The sequence below is a fragment of the Coenobita brevimanus genome, chromosome 53 (assembly GCF_032717465.1).
Source record: "Coenobita brevimanus isolate Jiangsu-jjx chromosome 53, ASM3271746v2, whole genome shotgun sequence".
In the NCBI taxonomy this organism is placed as follows: domain Eukaryota; kingdom Metazoa; phylum Arthropoda; class Malacostraca; order Decapoda; family Coenobitidae; genus Coenobita; species Coenobita brevimanus.
The window spans coordinates 40,937,287-40,959,240 of record NC_137006.1 but is presented as its reverse complement, the minus strand read 5'-3'; the positions used below and the strand labels follow the sequence as shown (position 1 = coordinate 40,959,240).

General features: G+C 40.9%; 1 protein-coding gene across 1 annotated transcript in view; it reads left to right on the top strand.

Moving 5' to 3' along the window:
- Positions 1-21,954, top strand: part of LOC145400804 (voltage-dependent T-type calcium channel subunit alpha-1G-like) — a 470,580-nt gene that overhangs the window by 260,985 nt on the left and 187,641 nt on the right. Inside the window, exons 24-25 of the mRNA XM_080273240.1 lie at positions 10,889-11,015; positions 11,389-11,607. Of these exons, the coding sequence (XP_080129366.1) occupies positions 10,889-11,015; positions 11,389-11,607 (346 nt within the window). The remainder of the gene's footprint in view (positions 1-10,888; positions 11,016-11,388; positions 11,608-21,954) is intronic.

The following is a 21,954-nucleotide window of genomic DNA, read 5'->3' as shown; positions in this document are numbered from 1 at the left end:
TGTAGTCGTTGCAAAGCTTGTGGCCTCTCAGTGCTTCGTGTCCTAGTGCTCTATTGTGATTCTGAAATTACTATACACATAATTATTTCCAGTAGACCACAAGGGATTAAGTGCACTGAACTATACTGCATGGTGTACAGTATCCTCCATTGATGCCAACACTGAGTGAGTATATAGTACACTATGTACTGTATTACTCTACTGTATCAATACTGTATTGTATTTTGTTTAATTTTCATCTTTTACTCATGGGAAAGTTTTTAGGATAGAGGGTCAAGTAAAGCAAGATGAATAAATTCATTGAATAAAGGGCATGCTCTTTATCAGCGGAAAGTTTGTGGTACCTGTACAGTTTTCTACCTAAAAAACTGACTCAAACTACCAGCAAGCTTGCAACATTGTACAGTATCTTGGCAAGTCTATTCTGTTAAATGTGATTCATAAAATCATTGAAAAATAAATTAAAGAAATAAATGAGCATTTATTGGTGAACTGATTTTGAAGTAGTTTCGTACAGTAGAATTATCTCGACTCCCTTGCTCACAGTTATGCAAATGACCATGGCCCACCAATTTATTCCTTACCTGTCAGCCGTCCATCGACTCCTCACTCGTCACTCAGCTGTTTTGCAGATAATACAGTAAATGCTTATGAATGACATGGAAATATAATCTAAAGAAATAAATCTTGAGCATTTATTGGTGAACTGATGATTAGGAAAGAAGCGTTGTACAGTAGAATTATCATGACTCCTATGCTCACTCTTATGTATAGGGCTGAGGCCCTCCAATTTTTTCCTGGCCAGACTGCCATACTCCACCCCTCACTCACCACTCAGCTGGTTTGCAAAAGTCAAGTCCCCTAAGGCTCGGCTAATTGGTTCTGGACAACGCCTGTGCCATGGAAAACCGTGCCATAGAAATAACTAAACCTATGGGAAAAATGGAATTTGGTTCTGGACGTTTGCCCAAAGTCCCCCTTTTCACCCCACTTTTCCCCTTTTTTCCACACTTTACAAACGTACACAATCAAGCAGTCAGTCAGTACAGAACATGTATTACACGTAACAATTGGCACAAAAAACGGGAGGGTGATCAACCTTTTGTCTACTTGGGCAATACCACGTGCTGCAGATCAAGCAAAAAAAAAAGCCTAGCCAAGTAGACAGATCAGCTGACTGACCAAAACATTAAAGATGGTGGAGGCTGCCTGGTTAAGCACTGATTGAAGAAGTTTATTTGATAAAGTTTGTATGTTCAAGTGTCAACAAAACTCACATTTAACACATTAATAATCATTCTTTTATACATGCTGATGATGATGATGGGAGGCATTATACTTCGTCTTAGCTCAGAGATAGGTGCTTCATCACTAACCCGTTCATAGCGGTTTTATGAACAATCCTGTAAATTAGTCATAATACCAAAAGAATCTTCAATGTTTCATTACTTAACACAATGAATTTGGTGAAGTTTAACCTCCCCATAGGAGAGAAAAAAGTCCACAGTTGGAACTGAAGTGATCGCCATCTTCTTTGTTTACAAACAGGGGAGAGCGCCGACTGCCAGGAGAATTTGCCCCCGTGTTTCAAACCTTGCTGCGCCCGTGCAATAGGTATTTTATGAGTGTGGTTCATTTTGGGGGGGTCTGGTACCTTGCCGTGTCATAGAAAACTGTGCCATAGAAGCATGTGCCAAAGGCAACTTGACTTTATATTGTAAATTCATACGAATTGCAAGCACAGCAATTTTGTGCAGCTTAGCACACCTTCATTTCCATCAGCTGGATTTTTATCTTCTCTGCCAGTGCAAATACATTCTAAGATGGTGTATACAGTCATCCCTTAACATCCGCGTTTTTAACATAAGTGTACATGGTTTTATATATCCACGGGTGGATATATAAAGCCACCTAATGGTGGTAGGTGGTGGTGACCATCATCCACTCACTTGATGTAGTGCTGCCTACTTCTGCCTTAGTCTTTATTATTCTTTTTCTGTGCCTGCCCTCCTCTCTTCCTATTTCTCCCATCTTTCCTGTCACTACTTAATGCTTTTCTTTCCGTTACAGGTGGCTTTACATTGAGTGACAAGCCAAATGGTTTCCTGTAAGCCAAGAAACCATTTACAACGCTGGGTGGTAACCATATAACCAAACCATACATGCTTCCTATGTGTCAAGTGGGTTGGTGGAGAGTTAGTGCCCCTCCCTGTAAAACAAATAACTCAGAGTCAAATGGCCACCCCGTACGGGATTATGGCATCTGGCAATAGATAGATAGATAGATAGGATATAACATAAATGGTTTTAAATATCCACAGGTGGATACAGTACCGGGACTGGATTTACTAAAGCATTTTATCTCGTTGAACTCTGCTGACACTGTTCACTGCAAATGTAACATTATCCCAGGCACAGTTCATGGCTTTTTTAGTGATGGGATTATCCAGTGAATCAAATATAACACTCTTCTTCATGGCCACTTCATTTAATTATGCCATTAATTCATCGGGGGAAAAGTTAGGACAGGCTGGGAGTATTTCGTTTCTTCCACATACTCTTGATGAGCTGGTCTAAACTGGTTTGCTGCTCTCTCTCTCTCTCTCTCTCTCTCTCTCTCGTACCCCTCAATGAGCTGGTCTAAACCGGTTTGCTGCCCTTCCCCCCCCCTCTCTCTCGTGATACGAAACAATACGCACCCAAATCACACTGAAATCATACGAGATTGGCTGAAAGTGTTATTTTATATTATATTGTGAATTACTGTGACAAAATGCAAGTGATTTAATGATATTTTTGTGATAATCAGAGAAGTCATGATGCCAAGCGCATTAGCTAGCAAACATTTTTGCGGCTGCAAACTGTGAAGCAATGCTATGAAATGATTCATGATATTATATCAATAAGCTCTATAAAAGTAAGTGGTAATATAAGTCATTCATGAAGTTTGATAAAGTTCGTAATGATTTTCCTCACATTGTTACTGTTTTGCTAAAGTCTAATGTAAACACTGGAATATCAGGAGACTGGCTAGAAGTGTTTTATTTTTATTGTTATTGCAAATACTGTGATGAGGTAGCACGGCTGTAACCTTATTTTGTATGGAAAAAATCTTGTGGTTTGGTGGAAATTTCCACTTCCCTGGGCTATTTCTTGCTTCAGACAATCAAAACACACCTTGTATTCTCTCGGATCGTTCTTTGTGCTTGGAGTGCTTACAGACATGCAGTTTGTTACAAACAATATTAGAAAGATTGATGTTTGTCTGACAAAAATTTTAGCTCTCAAGATTAACGATAAGTGGTTTAAAACATGAGTTGAAAACACACAATTTTTTCCTATTTCTCTGCAGTGAACGCTGTCAGTACGTTCTCATTACAGCTGCAGCAGCCAAAGGGTTAAGGGGGGTCCAGGGGTGTTTTTAAGGGGGGCCGCAGATATCCGCAGATTTTTAACATACGCGGGTGTCTCTGTTACCTAACCCCCGTGGATGTTAAGGGAGCACTGTAAATTTATCTTAGAACACATCTGAGGAATAAATTGGTGGACTGCAGTTGTGCACAACTGAGCAAGGGACTCATCATGATTCCACTGTATAACACTTCTTTCCTAATCATCAGCTCACCAGTAAATGCTCAAGCCTTATCTCTTTAGTTTATTTTTACATGTTTTATGAATAATATAGCAAATAATGTTTAACAAAATGAACTTACTGCATGCATTGTGCACTCCTACAAGACACTACAATCGTGTGTGTTATGTCTATGGGGTGTGTTTAAGAGGAGGTTATGTTTCAAATGGAATTGTATGTGTGGCCCAGGATATGAGTGGTATTGTATATACCGCAATGATATGTCCATTCATCTATTTATCATCCAATCCTACGTGGCCCCACGAGGAGTGTAGGAGCTTGGAGCTAGGCAAGTTGGTCCTGACATTTAAGATGAGAGTGACCAACCTCAGTCATCCCTGAGTAGCATTATGTGAGCATTAACTCCAACCACCCCTTGGATATAAACCTTCACCAGCTCAATCCGATTGGAGCACCGCAATTACCCACTAAACCACCAGGCGTCATAATTTTGTTATATGGTTACCACTTAGCATAGTAAATGGTTTCCTGGTGTACAGGAAACCATTCGGCTTGTCACGCAGTGTAGAGTCACCCATAGACAGAAGAAACGAGAAAGAATGAAGGAAAGAAAGACAAAAGAGGGAGTGTTAAGTCGCCCAAGGGCAGAAGGACAAGGATAGAATGAAGTAAAGAAAGACAGGATAGGAAGGAAGGAAGGGAAGGAGGAGAGGAAAGGGCAGGCACCCAAGAGCAACACTACATTGAGCGAGTGCATGGTGAGCGCCTCCACCTACTGCAATGATATAGCTTATGTATATATCGGATGTCTTCAAAAAATAAGTAACTGGGAATGTAAACTCCTCAAGCTTCCCAGTTAACTGGGATTGTACTGTACAGTACATATTACTGTACAGGCAAGCCCAGGTTGAACGATGCAGTTGGTTAAGTAAAAACCCATTGCTAGGCGGGGTGTCTTAAATCAGGGACAACTTAACATGCTAAGTACTGTATAGGGATGTGTTTTGGGGCCTTGGGTGTCCCCCCCCCCAACCGAGTCCTAAACCCACCCAAGTGAGTCCAAAAAAAGTTTAAAGCCAATCTGATTGGCCTAACAGCTGTAAAAGAAGCTAACTTAAGCCTAACACCAGTGAATTACTCACTAAAATCAACAGATATAGTCTGAAAATCATAAAAGTCAGAAAATATCAAACACCTCTCATCAATTACTTCTTGTAAGTCCATGTCCGGTCGTGGTCACCATCCACGCTATTCCCCCGAGGCTATGGGGACATGTGATGCTCCCTAGCACTCACTCATCCTCCTCAGAGCCTTCAAACCCCATCTCTGGCGAGGGTTAGAGGGGAAGGGGAAGCTTTGAGAGGTGGGGTGATGGTAGCGGGAGACTGATGCACTGGCTCTGGAGGTGGCGATGGGGTGTGTTGCGATGACTCACGAGGTGGAATGTTGTGCGATGCCCATTGCAAAACCGGGGGTAGGCCTGTGATAGGCGGAGTAGGGTGGTATTTCTTCTCCCATCACAAATCCATGGTATCGCATGTAGGGGTATTGTAAATCGGGGTTTGCCTGTTCTGTATCAATACTGTATTGTAATTTATGTTTAGCTTTCATCGTTACCTCATGGGAAAGATTTTAGGATAGAGAGTCTAGATGGATAGTAGCATAATATCCCGCTCGATGCTGAATGTTATGCCAATGAGGGAGAGTACAATGCAAAATCAAGCGTTTTGCTTTAACTGGTGTAGGGCTAGGTTGAATTACAATGGATAATACTGTACTGTACTTGATTATAGTATTGCTGGTTTATATGTTTGTATTCACTCATATTGCTACCAAATGCTACACATCCAACCTAGAATTAAAGCAAAAATGTAGTCAAACCTCCTTGATCACAGTTAATTGGTCCATCAAACTACTCCAGTAATGAAAATTAACCAAATAAAACTAAATGGGAATAAATAAAATTGGTTTGGGGCCCACAAGCTTACACTGACTTTTTTTTTCCCCAAATACCTGAATGATAACCCCTAAACAGACCAAATGGAATGAATCAGCTGAGTTGACATCAACTGTTAATCTCAGCCATGAGCCAGATGACCCTTTTCTCTCATATTTCAACTATCTATTGAGCCAGCATTCTTAGCTCAGTCACAGCCACCGGTCATGGCTGATGGGCTGTGGGTCCCAGATCCCATGCACAGGCCTGGGACTGTGCAGGCGGGTGGGGCCTGTAGTATATCTCACCCCATTATTTATTCTTGACAAATAATGACTGGAAAGAAAGATCTGAGCAAGCCTGAGGAACCTAGATCACCCAAGGGGATCAGAGTGGCATCGCGGAATGTGGGAAGTTTGAAAGGTAGACCAGGGGAAGTAGTTGAGGCATTTAGTAGGAGGTGGGTGGATGTGGCATGTGTGCAGGAAGTCAGGTATAGAGGAGGAGCAGCCAGAATTATTGCTGGGAGGGATGCACTTTACAATCAGTTTTGGCAGGGTAGGGCAGATTGATATGATGCTGTGGGTGTGTTGGTGGGGAGAAATGGGTGGAATATGTCATGGATGTAATGAGAGTCATTGATAGGATAATTGTAGTGAAAATTTTGTTCGGTGGGATTATGTTTGCATTTATATGTGAATATACTCCACAGGCAGGCTTGGATGACGTAGAGAAGAGTAGATTCTGGAATGACCTAATACTTGTAGTAAGTGGTATGGGAATGATGAGATTGTAGTTTTGGGAGGGGACTTAAATGGTCATGTAGGTGAAGCAGCTCAAGGATATGAAGGAGTACATGGGGGATGTGCATATGGTACAAGAAATGAGGAAAGGGAAAGGATACTTGAGTGTGGGGAGACAATGAACATGGTGGTATGCAACACATATTTTAGGAAAAGAAAGAGTTGGTTGATTACATACAAGTCTGGGGGAAATGACTGGAATGTCACTCAGCCATATTGCAGAACTTCTGCCTGTCAGAATTCTTTCATTCCCCGAACTGCGTCTCTCTGGAACTCGCTTCCCCAGAGTTGTTTCTCTCCAAATTTCAACCCACAGCTGTTCAAGTCTAACTGTTACAGATATTTTATGAACAGAGGACACCAGTAATCTGGTGAATGGATTATTTTTTTTTATTCATTTGTTTTTCCTTCCTCCGTTCTGTTATTAAAAAAAGAAAAAAAAAAGATGGACTATTTCATGGTCAAGAGGGCTGATAGGAGGTTAGTGAGGGATGTTAAAGTTATAGAGAGTGAGGAGTGTGTGCTGCAACACAAGTGATTGATATATGACATGGTGCTTAGGGAGTGGGTGGGGAGTGGGTGATGAAAAACAGGACCCATCTGCCTAGGAGGAAAATATGGAATTTGAAAATCCCAGCAGTAAGGGATGCCTTTTATAGTGTAATGAACAGAGTGGTGGCTGAACAGGGAGACATTGATAGAAGTGTTAATGAACAGCACAAAGCCCTCAAGAGCAACCTCTTAGAGTTACTGATTTAGTGTGTGGATGGACAAGGAGCCCCCCCCAAGACATAAAGGAACTGGTGGTGGGATGAGGGTGTAGAAGCTGCAGTTAAGGAGAATAGAAGGCTTTTCTGGGAGTGGAGAAAGGGTGGTAGCAGAGAGGAATTCTTGGCTGCTAAACATAGGGCTAGAAGAGAAGTTTACAAGGCAAAGTCTGAATCTCAGAGACTTTTGCTTGATAACCTGAATAGTGCGAAAAGGATCTTGATACCCTGAATAGTGCGAAAAGGAAGAATATGACATTTAAGGTGGCATATCTGATGAAGAAGGACTATTGAGATATCACAGGTGAGCATTGTGTGAAAAATGATGAAGCAATGGTAGCGGTGAACAGTGGAGATATTAAAGACGTCCTGGAGAGAACACTACAGCCGGTTGTTGAATGGGGAGTTTGACTGGGACAGGGAAGGTTTGGAGCCAGCAAATCTAGTGTTTGGTCCTTGGCCTTTGATTGATGCTGCTACTGCAAGCAGGGCTATAAACAGGATGCAAGTGGGGAAGGAAGTAGGTGTGTCAGGGGTGACTACTGAAATGTTGAAAGTCTCAGGAGATATAGGAGTAGGGTTAGTCACAGATTTGATAAATACGATTATATATGAGTGTGTTGTCCCAGATGATTGGCTGAAGAGTGTAATTGTAAATGTGTACAAGGGGAAGGGTGATGCCCTGGAAACTAGGAAATTATAGAGGCATAAAACTTTTGGATTAGATAATGAAGATAATGGAGAGAGATCTAGAAGTTATGATTAGAAAATAAGTGAATATTGATGAGATGCGGTTTGAGTTTATGCCAGGCAAAGGGACCGCTGATGCCATATTCATTGTTCAGTAGCTTTGGAAAAATATAGAGGAGAGAATAGGGAACTGTACTTTGTTTTTGTTGATTTGCAGAAGGCCTTTCACAGAGTCCCGAGAGAGGTGGTGAAGTGGACAGTGAGAAAGCTTGGAATTGAGGAGTGGCTGGTTAGGGTGGTTATGGCCATGTATGTGGTTGCACGCACCCAGGTAAGGGTGAATGGAGATTTGAGTGTTGAGTTTTGTGTGAATGTTGGTGTGTGTCAGGGGTCAGTCTTGAGCCCCTTGTTGTTTATCATGATAAGCCCTCTCACAAGACTTCACAAATGTGCTCTCATGGAAGATGTTGTTTGTGTATGCTAGTGATTTTGTGTTGATTGCAAAGAATGGAAGGGAGGCGGAGGAAAGATGTAGGAAATGGAGAGATGGTATAGGGCACAAGGGCTTAAGACTTAAGTACATGCAAATAAAACAAAAGTGATGGTATCTAGGGCTGGGGGCTGATTCTGTCAAAGAAGAGGGAGAGTGTCCATGTGTGATTTGCCACAGGGGCATGGGAAGTTTGGGATAAGTAGGTGCATAAGAAATGTAGTGGTATCAGAGGTGGACTGCAAGAAAATGCTGATTTCATGTACAGTACCGGGTATGCAGTGCGTAAAGGAGAGCATGTGGAGGTTGCCAGATGTGAAAGAATTGAACTTGCTGGTGAGTCTCTTAAGTGTGTGGAAGAGTTTTGTTGTTTGGTATATGTGTTAAGTGCTGGAGGTTGGGCTGGAGCTAACTCTGTGGCTAGAGTGAGGAGTGGTTGGAAGAAGTTCAGGGAGCTGTTGCCTCTCCTGACATTGAGAGGGCTCTCCTTCCATGCTAAGAGATCTTTGTATGCAGCATGGGTTAGGAGTGTTTTACTGTATGGTAGTGAGACCTGGGTAGTAAAGGAAGAGATTATTTGCAGGCTCAAAGGTACAGAAACGGCAATGATTAGGTGGATGTGCAGTGCATCCCTGAGTGCAAGGCCTGGGGGGGCTAGGTTTATGATGGAAAAGTTGAGAGGTAGGATGGGACTGGAGTGTATTGGTGTTGTGATGAGGAGAGGTAGATTGTGATGGTTTGGACATGTGGAGGGGATGAGGGATGATAATTGGTTGCAGTAAGTGAGAAGTGTCATTGTTAGGGGTAGGGTAGCAAGAGGTAGACCGAAAAAGGCCTGGAACGACGTCATTGAATGTGACCTCAGGGGTGAGGGACTAAGGAGGAAAGGTGCCAGAGATCGAGCAGCATGGAGAGCCACCATTAGGTGACCAAGGCATGACACATGGAAGCATGTTGAAGCCTTCAAAAACAAAAATGAAAATGAATATGAAACTCACATAATCTACTATTCTTGCTCATCAGTTTCTCCCATTGCAATAATATTTCTCATAATTCAAACAACATTTCACATTACAGTATTTTAGTTAAACTTCATCATCATCATCATCATAATCAACATCTAATCCTGTGTTGCCCCATGAGGAGCATAGGAGCCCAGGGGCTAGGCAAGTTGGTCCTGACATTTAAGCTGAGTGACCAACCTCACTCATCCCTGAGTGGTATTATGTGAGCAATAAACTCCAACCACCCCTTGGATATAACTCTACACAGGCTCAGTCCGACAAGAGCGCCTTAATCAAGGTACCCACTAAACCACCAGACTCCATTGTTTGGTTATATGGTTACCACTCAACGTAGTAAATGGTTTGTCACTCAGTGTAGAGTCACCTGTTGACAGAAGGAGGAGGAATGAGGAAAGAAAGACAGAAAAGCAAGCAAGGAAAGAAGGAAGGAATAGAGGAAAGGGCAGTCACCTGAGAGCAGCACTACATCGAGTGTGTGGATGGTGAGTGCCCTCACCTACCACCATTTTAGTTAAACTTACCCTTGAATAATTCTGTCAGCATATCCGTGTTATTCTGAATTATTACCTCAGTCAGATCAAAAGTTTATCCACATCACTAATATCTGCTGATGCAGTTTGTAATTGAGTGTGCAGTGCGTAAAGCATTATTCATTTTTGAGCTGTTGGTGCAGTAGGAGGTCAGATGTGGTTAGCTACACTGTTACCATAGTAATCAGTATGTACTCTGTGCCCTCCCACACTGTCAGTCTGTATCTTCATGTTTTTTTTCACATGTCATCTGGCCAGAATTGTCTTAACAGGTACCTGGGGGTGGGGGAGGATTTTATTCAATAAAACATTTGTGTTGTTTAAAACAAAATTGATGAAGCAGCTTAGTTGTTTTTGTTTTGCTAAATGCACTAAAAAATGTTGTTTACAGTTACCAAAGAGGAAATAATTGTTTTTTTTTTTTTCCCTCTTTTAGCACATGCATTGCAAGGAGTGCAGTATTTTGAGCACTCCCTTTGCTTTTTCTTAATTTTTCTGATACCTTAACAGTGGTAATACAGTTTTACCCACAGCATTGAAGATAATGCAGTTTTACTCACAGCATTGAAGGTAATGCATTTTGTCATAAGACCATGCTCAAGAAAAAGTACAATAATGATACTAGCGATCAAGGTGGTATGACTGTACTGTACAAAAAACATACATATAGAATCTCCATCATCCTCATCATTCTGAACTCTCTGTATCCAGCCTGTGGATAGGGATAAAGTTGGATCCAGAACACGAGGAATATAAAGTACAAAAGAACGAGAACTATCAGCAGCATTTCCAGTGAAATAACCTTCAAATTATTAAAACTTCCAAAATCCTGGCTCCCCATATAGGCCTGACCATATGCACACTTTTCTTTATAGATATACTGTACTTCACACCTTGCCAGATAAGTAATCACGCCATCGGCAGTCAGGTTAAAGAAAGGAATGCAAAACCCTTGTCATGGACTTCATTTAGTTAAAAAAGAAAAAAGAAGAAGTTTGGAGCAAAGTGCTTTAGGGTTGTAATAATTCCAGTATATCTGTTTCCTTATCCAACAGAGTGATAAACAGAGCACCGGGCCTAAAGTTGGTGGTGCAGACGCTTCTCTCATCGCTTCAACCCATCGGCAACATTGTTCTCATTTGTTGTACATTTTTCATCATCTTTGGTATCTTAGGTGTACAGGTATGAACCCAGTTTGTTGTTAATATGATAAAATGGTATACCTTTTTTGTATTTTGGATGATGGTTGCTTTCAGTAAAAGTGATGATAAATATGACAAGCCTAGGCCTTAGATGGATTGTATACATTACATTAAAAACCTGAATGAAACTATTCAAGTACAAAACTTGTTTTCATTAAACCAGATAATGTAGGATGATACCTGAGAGGGTATAACTGAGTTGTAGAGTCAAGTTTTAATATATCTTGATAACATTATGTAAATATTTTGCAAGATGTTTCAATATTGGGATCATTGATTTCAAATGTTTTACTGATGTATTGTGCATAATATGCCAGCCTTGCTAATGATTAAGCCAACTTTGTTTTGTGCAGCTGTTCAAAGGTTCATTCTACTACTGTGATGGTCCCTACCTGAGGGACGTGGTTACCAAGGAGGACTGTGAGAAGATACAGGGTAACTCGTGGCTCAACCAAAAGTACAATTTTGATGACCTGGGTCAAGCTCTCATGTCGCTCTTCGTGCTTTCGTCCAAGGATGGCTGGGTCAATATTATGTATACTGGCCTTGATGCAGTTGGGGTCGACATGCAGGTCAGAATATACCCTAGAATAACTGGATATCCAGTACTGTTGTTAAAAAAACTGATTTACTCTATTTGGTATTTTAACATAATTTTTCATATGGATTTTTGTAGGGGCGTGGAAGAAGTTGAGAGGCGGAAGAGAGAGTTATATGTGGAAAGGAAGAGAGAGGTGAAAAGATTAGTAAGAGAGAGTAAGAAGAGAGTGGATGAGGAATTTGGAAGGAATTTGAGTGTAAAGTGGAGGGACTGTAAGAAAATGTTCTGGAGAGAAGTGAAAAGAGTAAGACAGGGTGGAAGTGAAGTTAGCAGGGGAGTGAAAGATAAAAATGGTAGATTACTAGTGGAGAAGGGAGAAAAAGTGAGCAGATGGAGAGAACACTTTAAGGAATTGTTGAACGTAGAGGATGGAAGTAATGCGAGTATAAGTGGCTGGGGAATGGCTGGGAGAAGGAGGGAGGTGAGAAGACAGGAAGAAATCAGTAGGATAGAAGTTGTGGAAGCAATGAAGAAAGTTAAATCGGGGAAAGCCCCAGGAATTGATGGAGTGTGTGGTGAAATGCTGAAGCATGGGGGAGAGATAGTAGTAGAATGGATGTGGAAGATGTGCAGATTGGCCTGGGAGGAAGGTAGAGTCCCGGAGGATTGGAAGTCAGGTATAATTATTCCCTTGTACAAAGGAAAAGGGGAAAAAGAAGTGTGTGGTAATCATAGGGGCATTTGTCTTCTTAGTATAATAGGAAAAGTGTATGGTAGGATACTTATAGACAGAGTTAGAGAAAGAACAGAGAAATTAGTTGGAGAAGAACAGGAGGCTTTAGGAAGGGAAGAGGTTGTGTAGATCAGATATTCATTCTTAGATCTTTAGTGGAAAAGTTTCTAGAGAAGGGAAAGAAGTTGTATGCGGCTTTCATGGATTTGGAGAAAGCATATGACAGGGTGGATAGACAAGGATTGTGGAAAGTGTTAAGAATATATGGAGTAGATGGGAAGTTGTTGAATGCTGTGAAGAGTATGTACGATGGTGCGAAGGCTGCAGTGCGTGTGGATGGTGAACTAAGTGAATTTTTCTCTTTGAAAGTTGGTTTGAAACAGGGATGTGTCATGTCTCCATGGTTGTTCAATCTGTACATGGATGGGGTAATAAAAGAGGTACAAGGTAGGGTAGTGGATGTTGGAGTGGCCCTGGTGAGAGAGGATAGTGTTTGGAAACTCCCTGTACTGTTGTTTGCAGATGATACTGTGTTGTTGAGTGAAGATGAAGGGGAGCTGCAAGGCTTGGTGGATGAGTTTGAGAGAGTGTGTAAGAAACGGAACCTAAAGGTGAATGTAGGGAAGAGTAAAGTGATGGTCTTTGAGAGAGGTGAAGTTAGTGAATGTACAGCGAGGTTAGATGGTGAGGAATTGGAAAATGTGAGTACGTTTAAGTATTTGGGTAGTGTGATGAATAAAGATGGAGGTTTGGAGGGTGAAGTGCTTGAAAGGGTACAGCGGGGAAGAACAGTTGCTGGTTCCTTGAAAGCAGTGATAAGAAACAGGGAAGTGAGCATGGAAGTGAAAAAGTTACTACATGACAGTATTGTGATACCAACTCTAACGTACGGAAGTGAAGCTTGGGCATTGTTGGAAGGACACAAGTCAAGAGTGAGAGCAGTGGAAATGAGTTATTTAAGAGGAGCCTGTGGAGTCATGTGGAGAGACAGGCTGACGAATGAGGATATAAAGGAGCGTTGTGGTGTGGATGTGGATGTGATAGGAAGCGTTATGAGGAACACACTGAGGTGGTTTGGCCATGTGGAGAGGATGGAGGGTGAGAGACTGACGAAGAGAGTGTATGTGAGTGAGGTGGAGGGGGGAAGAGGGAGGGGGAGGCCGAGGATGAGATGGAGGGATGGGGTGGAGAGGTATATGAGAGAGGGGGGTGTGAGTTGGGAGCAGGGGAGTGAAATGGCGGGGGACAGGGCGACTTGGAGGTGATTTGTTTGTGGCCACCCCAAACGGGATTGAGGCGTCTGGCAATAGATAGATAGATAGATAGATTTTTGTAGCTGGTGGGGATGCTCACCATCCACTCACTCGATGTAATGCTGCTTTCGGGTGCCTGCCCATTCGTCTTTTCCTTCTTTCCATCCTTCCACCTCTGTCTCTCTTTCCTTCATTCTTTCCTCCTCCTTCTGTTTGTGGGTGACCCTACAGTGACTGACAAGCCAAATGGTTTTCCGTACACCAGAAAATCATTTACTATGCTAGGTGGTAACCATATAACCAAATTATGGCACCTGGTGGTTTAGTGGGTAATTAAGGCACTCTAGTCAGACTGAGCCAGTGCAGGTTTATATCCAAGGGGTGGTTGGGGTTTATTGCTTACATAATGCCACTCAGGGATGAGTGAGGTTGGTCACTCTCATCTTATATGTCAGGACCAGCTTATGTAGCCCTGGACTCCTGTGCCCCTCATGGGGCAGCACTGGTTTAGATGATGAATGAATGAATGAATTTTTGTAGGATTAATGACAAAAATAACAACCAGTTTTTTCCATTCAGAATTATTATTTATCTCACCATTTTCAATATGACCTTCCCTTTTTAATCCATATTCTTGCATGTGCCTTAGGTGAAATTTTTACACATAATAGTTTGGCTATTAATAATCCATCATTTGTTTTCCTTCTACAATACCGTGTTTCCTCACTCCATTTTAATCCACCATTCTTTTACTTCATTTGTTCTTCTGCTACAGAGTGCTTTTCAAACATAATTTTGTACAGCAGCCAAAACATAACCAATGGAAGCTGGTGTTATAAATGTATAGGTTACTATTTTTAATCTTATAACTCTCTCTCTCTCTCTCTCTCTCTCTCTCTCTCTCTTACCCATACACACACACACACACACACGAGCGAACAGCCAGAGCGAGCTGACGTCCCAGCCATCGCTGTGAACCTTAAGTAGTTTTCAGGATTTAGTCTGTCCTGTCTCCTAAGGTCTTGTTTTAAATTTAAAATAATGAAAGTTAATAGACTACCAAAAATGTAAAGATTTATTGGCTAGAGTATACATGAATGTTTGTAGTATTTTTCGGTAACAGCTGTTTTGGTACTTGAACCAATATCAAACTTGGCCGAAAATGTAAACATTGAGGGACTTGAATTTCCAGGATTTGATAGAAATACCAATGGCATGGATCTGGTTAAAACATTGATTATGAGGATTAGTAAACTTGAAAAGAAAGTATAGAATCTAGTGATAAAGGACATGTCTGAAGAATCAGAGACTACTATACAGAGTCTGATCCAGTCCAATGAGACAACGAATGAGGAAGTTAGAAATTTGAATCGGGAAAATGTTGAATTGAGGAGGAAACTAGAAGAGAGTACTAATAAAATGGAGAAGGTGAGTAGTGTATTAGAAGAGCAGAAGGTAAAATGGGCACACTTAGAAGAAGAACAGAAAGAAGTGGTCGGCTTAAGAGAAATCATCCAGGAAGAAAGGCAAATGAACAAGAAAAAAATGGAAGAAAATGTAGTGAAAATACTGAAGAAAAGAGAGAAAATAGTGAGAGAAACTGTAGAAAGGAACAGATGTGTGGTAATATCTGGAAACAGGGAAGAGAAAGAAAAGGTTATGTTCGTGAGACTCGAGAGAGACTCGAACCTGGTGAGAGGAATATTAGGCAAGATTGACCCCGAAGGAGACAAGTGGGTAAAAGAAATTGAGGAAGTACGGAGGATAGGGCCTTATAAGAAAGGGGAAACAAGACCAATGAGAGTCAAGTTTACATCAGAAGGTGTAGTAAATGATATACAGTACTTAAAGTGACCTGGAAATTAAGCAGAGGCAGAGATGGAAAGTATTATAATAAGAAAAGATTTGAATGAAGAAGAAAGAGAAGTTTTAAAATCATTGAATGAAGAAGTAAAGGAAAACAATGATAAGAGGACAGAGGAAGAATGTAATACTTTTTTTTGGAGAGTAACGGATATGAAAGTAAGGAAGTGGTATTTTAGGAAATAGAAGTGAAGGACACTAAGGGGGATGGCTGTGAAAGATCAGAAGTTGAGGAAGTGGTACTGACGGAGAGTAGGAGAGAAGAGGGTATAAAAAATAATCAAAAATAATTTGAAGGTGATATATACTGTACTAATGTTGACGGATTCATATCGACAAGGCTCGAAATTAACGATTTCTTGAGAGAACATGAACCTGATGTCATGTGCTTTGTAGAGACCAAATTAAGAGAAGATATTGATGTTCATTTGGGAGATGGTAAATACAGACTGTGGAGAAAAGACAGAAAAGAAAAAACGGGAGGAGGAGTGATGATAGCAGTGAACAACATAAACGTTGATACCGTGGAAATGGGAGAAGGCAAGGCTGAAGTGATATATATGAAATTAGAAACCGGAGAGAATGTTGAGAGATATGGCGGTAGTGTATGTTCCCCCTAAGACGAGAGCATGGAAAGATGACGAATACCAAGAGATGTTATCAGATATGGCTAGCTATTTACAAAAAATAATTGAGAAAAGCAATAATATAATTTTGGTGGGTGACTTTAATTGTAAAGAGGTGAACTGGGAGGAATGGTACTCGGGAGGCGGCGAGGATTCGTGGGGCACTATGTTATTAAATATAATAATGAATAATGTGATGACGCAATGGTTCAAAGAAGAGACAGTTTTGAGGTGAAGACACACCAGCAAGGTTAGATTTACTGTTTACCAAAGAACCCGATGTAATAGAATCATTGAAATATCTCTGTCCTTTAGGAAAAAGTGATCATGTGGTCATTGAGTTCCAGATGTTAATAGGGAATGTCGAGCCAAGAGACAAACTTCATATACAGACAAGATACAACTTTGAGAAAGCAAATTTTACAGGGCGGACCACTACGGTAGGCCCTGTGATGCCGCCTCGGAGCACATGTATGAGCCGTATGCACAGGTCGTCCCCTCCAACAGATTCCTCACCTTCAGTAGCCTGCAGCGATGTGGTGATGAAGGGCATATTGAGTGCCACCTCGCTCACCCTGGCCAGCCACCACGCAGCAACACGCACTAGCAGTTGTAGCAGTGATAAAACGACATCGTAATAATTGGTGTAAAGGAAGAATTATATGCACAGACTGACACTGACGTAAATGTACAAGTTTTGGCTAAACCTGTACATTCAAAACAGTGACAACAGTGCCTTGTATTTACAAAATAACTATATCCACCCATTGATACTGGTGTGAGTGTACAACAGCTTTGGTTCAATGTAGATATTTTTATCCAGTAAAGAGGGTCAAGTTTTGGCGGAGGATTTTGTATTTTCACACACATACAGACACGCATACACAGACACAGTGTAATTCATACATTTAAATATCGGTACTGTAAAATCAACACTTATCCGCTGTGCTTCGTATAACGTCGCCGAAAGTGATAACTTTGATGCGGGCTGTAACAGTCGTCTGGTTAGTACTTGGATGGGTGACCGCCTGGGAACACCAGATGCTGTTGGCATCCCTACGTATCAAGTGGGGTTGGTGGAGGATTAGTGCCCCTCCCTGTAAAACAATTAACTCTAAGCCCTTGGCCACCCCGTCTGGGATACATGGCGTCTGGCAATGAATGAATGAATGAATGAGAAACTTTTTCAAAAATTCGGATTGGAGAAAATTCAGAGAAACAAGAGAGATACAGAGGAAGTGGGATATCTTTCTAGACCTCTATAATTTGGGAGTGGAAAAATTTGTACCAAGAGTAAGAGGGAAAGAAAACAGGAAAAAGGAGTGGTTTAATAGAAGGTGTATGATAGCAAAAAAAGAGAGAGATAAGGCATGGAACAATTGGAGAAAGAGAGGTAACAACAGAACAAAGGAAGAATATAAAAGAACAAGAAATGAATACACAAGAATACGTAGAGAAGAAGAAAGGAATTTTGAAAAAGGTATAATAGACAAATGCAAGGATGAACCCAAACTGTTTTATAGATTTGTTAATGGCAAACTGAAACAAAAGGAAGGAATCACCAAACTGAAAGTAGAAGGAGAGGTCTATAAGGATCTGGCAATGCAAGCAGAAATAATGAACAAACATTTCCAGTCAGTTTTCACTAATGAAAAGGAATTTGTGGAAGGGGAGAGAGTGATCAGAAATGTACCGGTGATAAAAGATATAAAAGTGGAGGTACAGGAAGTGTATAAATTACTGGAAACTCAAGATGTAAGGAAAGCCCCAGGACCTGATGGAATTTCTAATTGGGTACTGAAGGAATGCAGAGAACAATTGACGGATAAAATTCACAGTTTAATCATCTGTTCTCTGGAAGAGGGGAAAGTGCCATAAGAATGGAAGAGGGCAAATGTGGTACCAATTTATAAGGGAGGAAACAGGGAAGAACTCCTGAATTATAGACCAGTGTCTCTAACCAGCATGGTCGCAAAATTGTGCGAGAGAATCCTGAAAGACAGATGGATAAAATATCTGGAAGAGATGAATATTTTGGCTGAATGTCAGTTTGGATTCAGAAGTGGAAGGTCATGTGTTTCTAACTTGTTGAGCTTTTACTCGAGCGATTGACGTGGTACAGGCGAGAGATGGCTGGGTGGATTGTGTGTACTTAGACTTAGAGAAGGCCTTTGATAAGGTACCTCATAAGAGACTAATGTGGAAACTAGAATATATAGGAGGACTGAAGGGGAAACTTCTGGAGTGGATGAGAGACTTTTTGAGAGACAGACAAATGAGGACAGTAATAAAGGATAGGATGTCTGGATGGAGGGAAGTAACTAGTGGAGTCCCTCAAGGCTCGGTGTTGGCGCCAGTAATGTTCCTAATTTACGTAAATGATATGGTAGCTGGAGTGAACAGTTATGCAAGTCTGTTTGCTGATGATGTAAAGATCATGAGGAAGGTAGAGGTTGAGGAGGATTGTAGAATGCTGCAGGAGGATTTGGATAGGATACACGATTGGAGCCAGACGTGGGAAATGAAATTTAATGTAAAGAAATGTAAAATATTGGAAATGGGTAAAAGTACCAGGAGGCCATCACTGAATTATTTGTTGGGTAATGAATTAATCACAAAAAGGAGAGAAGAGAAAGATTTGGGAGTGCTGGTCCAAGATAGTTTGTCACGAGAAAAGCACATTAACAAGAGAGTTGGAGAGACTTACAAACTCTTGACTAACATAAGAGTAGCATTTCATTATATGGATGAGGAGATGATGAAAAAAGTGAAAGTGGCCTTGATCTGCCCCAGGTTAGAATATGCAGCGGTAGTGTGGTCCCCACACAAAAAGAAAGATATAAACAAGATTGAGAGAATACAAAGAACAGCAACCAAGATGGTCCCCAGTCTGGCAGACCTGTCATACAGAGAGAAGCTGGAAAAGCTGGATTTGCCTTCCTTAGAGGAAAGGAGAAAAGGGGGAGACATGATTGCAGTGTTCAGGACCATGGTGGGAGTAGATAAAATTGACAAAGAAGATCTGTTTGTATGGGATAAGAGAGCAACAAGAGGACACGAAATGAAATTGAAAAAGTCAAGCTGCTTGAAGGATATCTAGAAATATAGCTTTCCTTACATATGTATATACTTATGGAATAGCCTGGACAAAGAACCCGATGTAATAAAATCCTTGAAAAAGTGATCATGTGGTCATTGAGTTCCAGATTATAACAGGGAACATGGAGCCAAGAGACGAGCTTTATAGATAAGGAAGGTACAACTTTGGGAGAGCAAACTTTACAGGATTGAGAAAATTTTTTGAAAACGGAGATTGGAGAAAATTCAGAGAAACAAGAGAGATACAGAGGAAGTGGGATATTTTTCTAGACCTGTATAATTCAGGAGTGGAAAAATTTGTGCCAAGAGTAAAGGGGAAAGAAAACAGGAAGAAAGTGTGGTTTAATAAAAGGTGTATGATAGCAAAAAGAGAGAGAGACACGGCGTGGAACAATTGGAGAAAGAGAGGTAACAACAGAACAAAGGAAGAATATAAAAGAACTAGAAATGAATACACAAGAATACGCAGAGAAGAAGAAAGAAATTTTGAAAAAGGTATAATAGACAAATGTAAGGATGAACCCAAACTGTTTTATAGATTTGTTAATGGCAAACTGAAACAAAAGGAAGGAATCACCAAACTGAAAGTAGAAGGAGAGGTCTATAAGGATGCGGCAATGCAAGCAGAAATAATGAACAAACGTTTCCAGTCAGTTTTCACTAATGAAAAGGAGTTTGTGGAAGCGGAGGCAATGACTAGAAATGTAGTCATAAAAGATATGAAAGTGGAAATACAGGAGGTGTATAAACTACTAGAAAATCAAGATGTAAGGAAAGCCCCAGGACCAGATGGAATCTCTAATTGGATACTGAAGGAATGCAGAGAACAACTGGCGGATAAGATTCACAGTTTAATTGTGTGTTCTCTGGAAGAGGGGAAAGTGCCTCAAGAATGGAAGATGGCAAATGTGGTACCAATTTATAAGGGAGGAAACAAGGAAGAACCCCCGAATTATAGACCAGTGTCCCTAACCAGCATGATTGCAAAATTGTGTGAAAGAATTCTGAAAGATAGATGGATAAAATATCTGGAAGAGATGAATATTTTGGCTGATAGTCAGTTTGGATTTAGAAGTGGAAGGTCATGTGTTTCCAACTTGTTGAGTTTTTACTCAAGAGCGATTAACGTGCTTCAGGAAAGAGAAGGTTGGGTGGATTGTGTGTATTTAGATTTGGAGAAGGCCTTTGACAAGGTACCCCATAAGAGACTAATGTGGAAACTAGAGCATATAGGAGGACTGAAGGGGAACCTCCTAGAATGGATGAGAGACTTTTTGAGAGACAGACAAATGAGGACAGTAATAAAGGATACGATATCTGGATGGAGGGAAGTAACAAGTGGAGTCCCACAGGGCTCGGTGTTGGTGCCAGTAATGTTCCTGATTTACGTAAATGATATGGTAGCTGGAGTGAACAGTTATGCAAGTCTGTTTGCTGATGATGCAAAAAGATCATGAGGAAGTTAGAGGTTGAGGAGGATTGCAAAATGCTGCAGGAGGATCTGGATGGGATACGCGAATGGAGCCAGACGTGGGAAATGAAATTCAATGCAAAGAAATGTAAAATATTGGAAATGGGTAAAAGTACCAAGATGCCATCATTGAATTATTTGATGGGTAATGAACCAATCACAAAAGCAAGAGAAGAGAAAGTTTGGGTGTGCTGGTCCAGGACAGTTTGTCACCTGAAAAATACATTAACAAGACAGTTAGAGAGACGTATAAACTCCTGACTAATATAAGAGTAGCTTTTCATTATATGGATGAGGAGATGATGAAAAAATTGAAAGTGGCCATGATTCGCCCCAGGTTGGAATATGCAGCAGTAGTGTGGTCCCCACACAAAAAGAAAGATATAAACAAGATTGAGAGAATACAAAGAACAGCAACCAAGATGGTCCCCAGTCTGGCAGATCTGTCGTACAGAGAGAGGCTGGAAAAGCTGGATTTGTCCTCCTTAGAAGAAAGGAGATGGAGAGGCGACATGATTGCAGTGTTCAAGACCATGATGGGAGTAGATAAAATTGACAAAGAAGATCTGTTTTTATAGGATAAGAGAGTAACAAGAGGACACGGGATGAAACTGAGGAAGCCAAGCTGCTTGAAGGATATCAAGAAATATAGTTTTCCTTATAGATGTATAGACCTGTGGAATAACCTGGACATAGAGATCGTCCAGTCTAAAAACTTAAACGAGTTTAAAGCTAAATTTGACTTATTGAGACACAGAGACGGGACTCCACGAGTGTAGCACATTTCCTGTATATCACAATTAGGTAAATACAATTAGGTAAATACACACATACACACACACACACACACTGTGGCAGTGAGAGAGGACGGATGCACATTGCCCTGCTCCGCTACTGCGGTAGTCATACCTAAGAGTATCTATAAAGGAGTCAAGGTCAGTACTAGGCTAAATAGTTAAGGGATGATTTAATACAGTAAAATAAGTATGAGCAAAAAAATGCAGTGTAAAGATAGTACATTATAGATAAAAAGTCAGTGATCCAAGGAATTCCACTGACACAAGGTACGCATCAGGATATTGTTGCACCACACCAAGGTGGTAGCTGGTAGATGCCAGATTGTAAGTAGAAATTATCTTTTTGTAAGATGGATTATTTTCTTCTAGAAGGTAAATGAAGGGACAAAAGTAGGAAACAGAATGATGAATACAGAGAAATGGTTGAAATGGAAATATATAATAAATTTGTGGAGAAAGTGAATAAACTGGAGGAAAATTTTCAAATGGAATTAGAAGCAGTCAGAAAGGAGCTATGCCTGCAGAGGGAAAAAAAT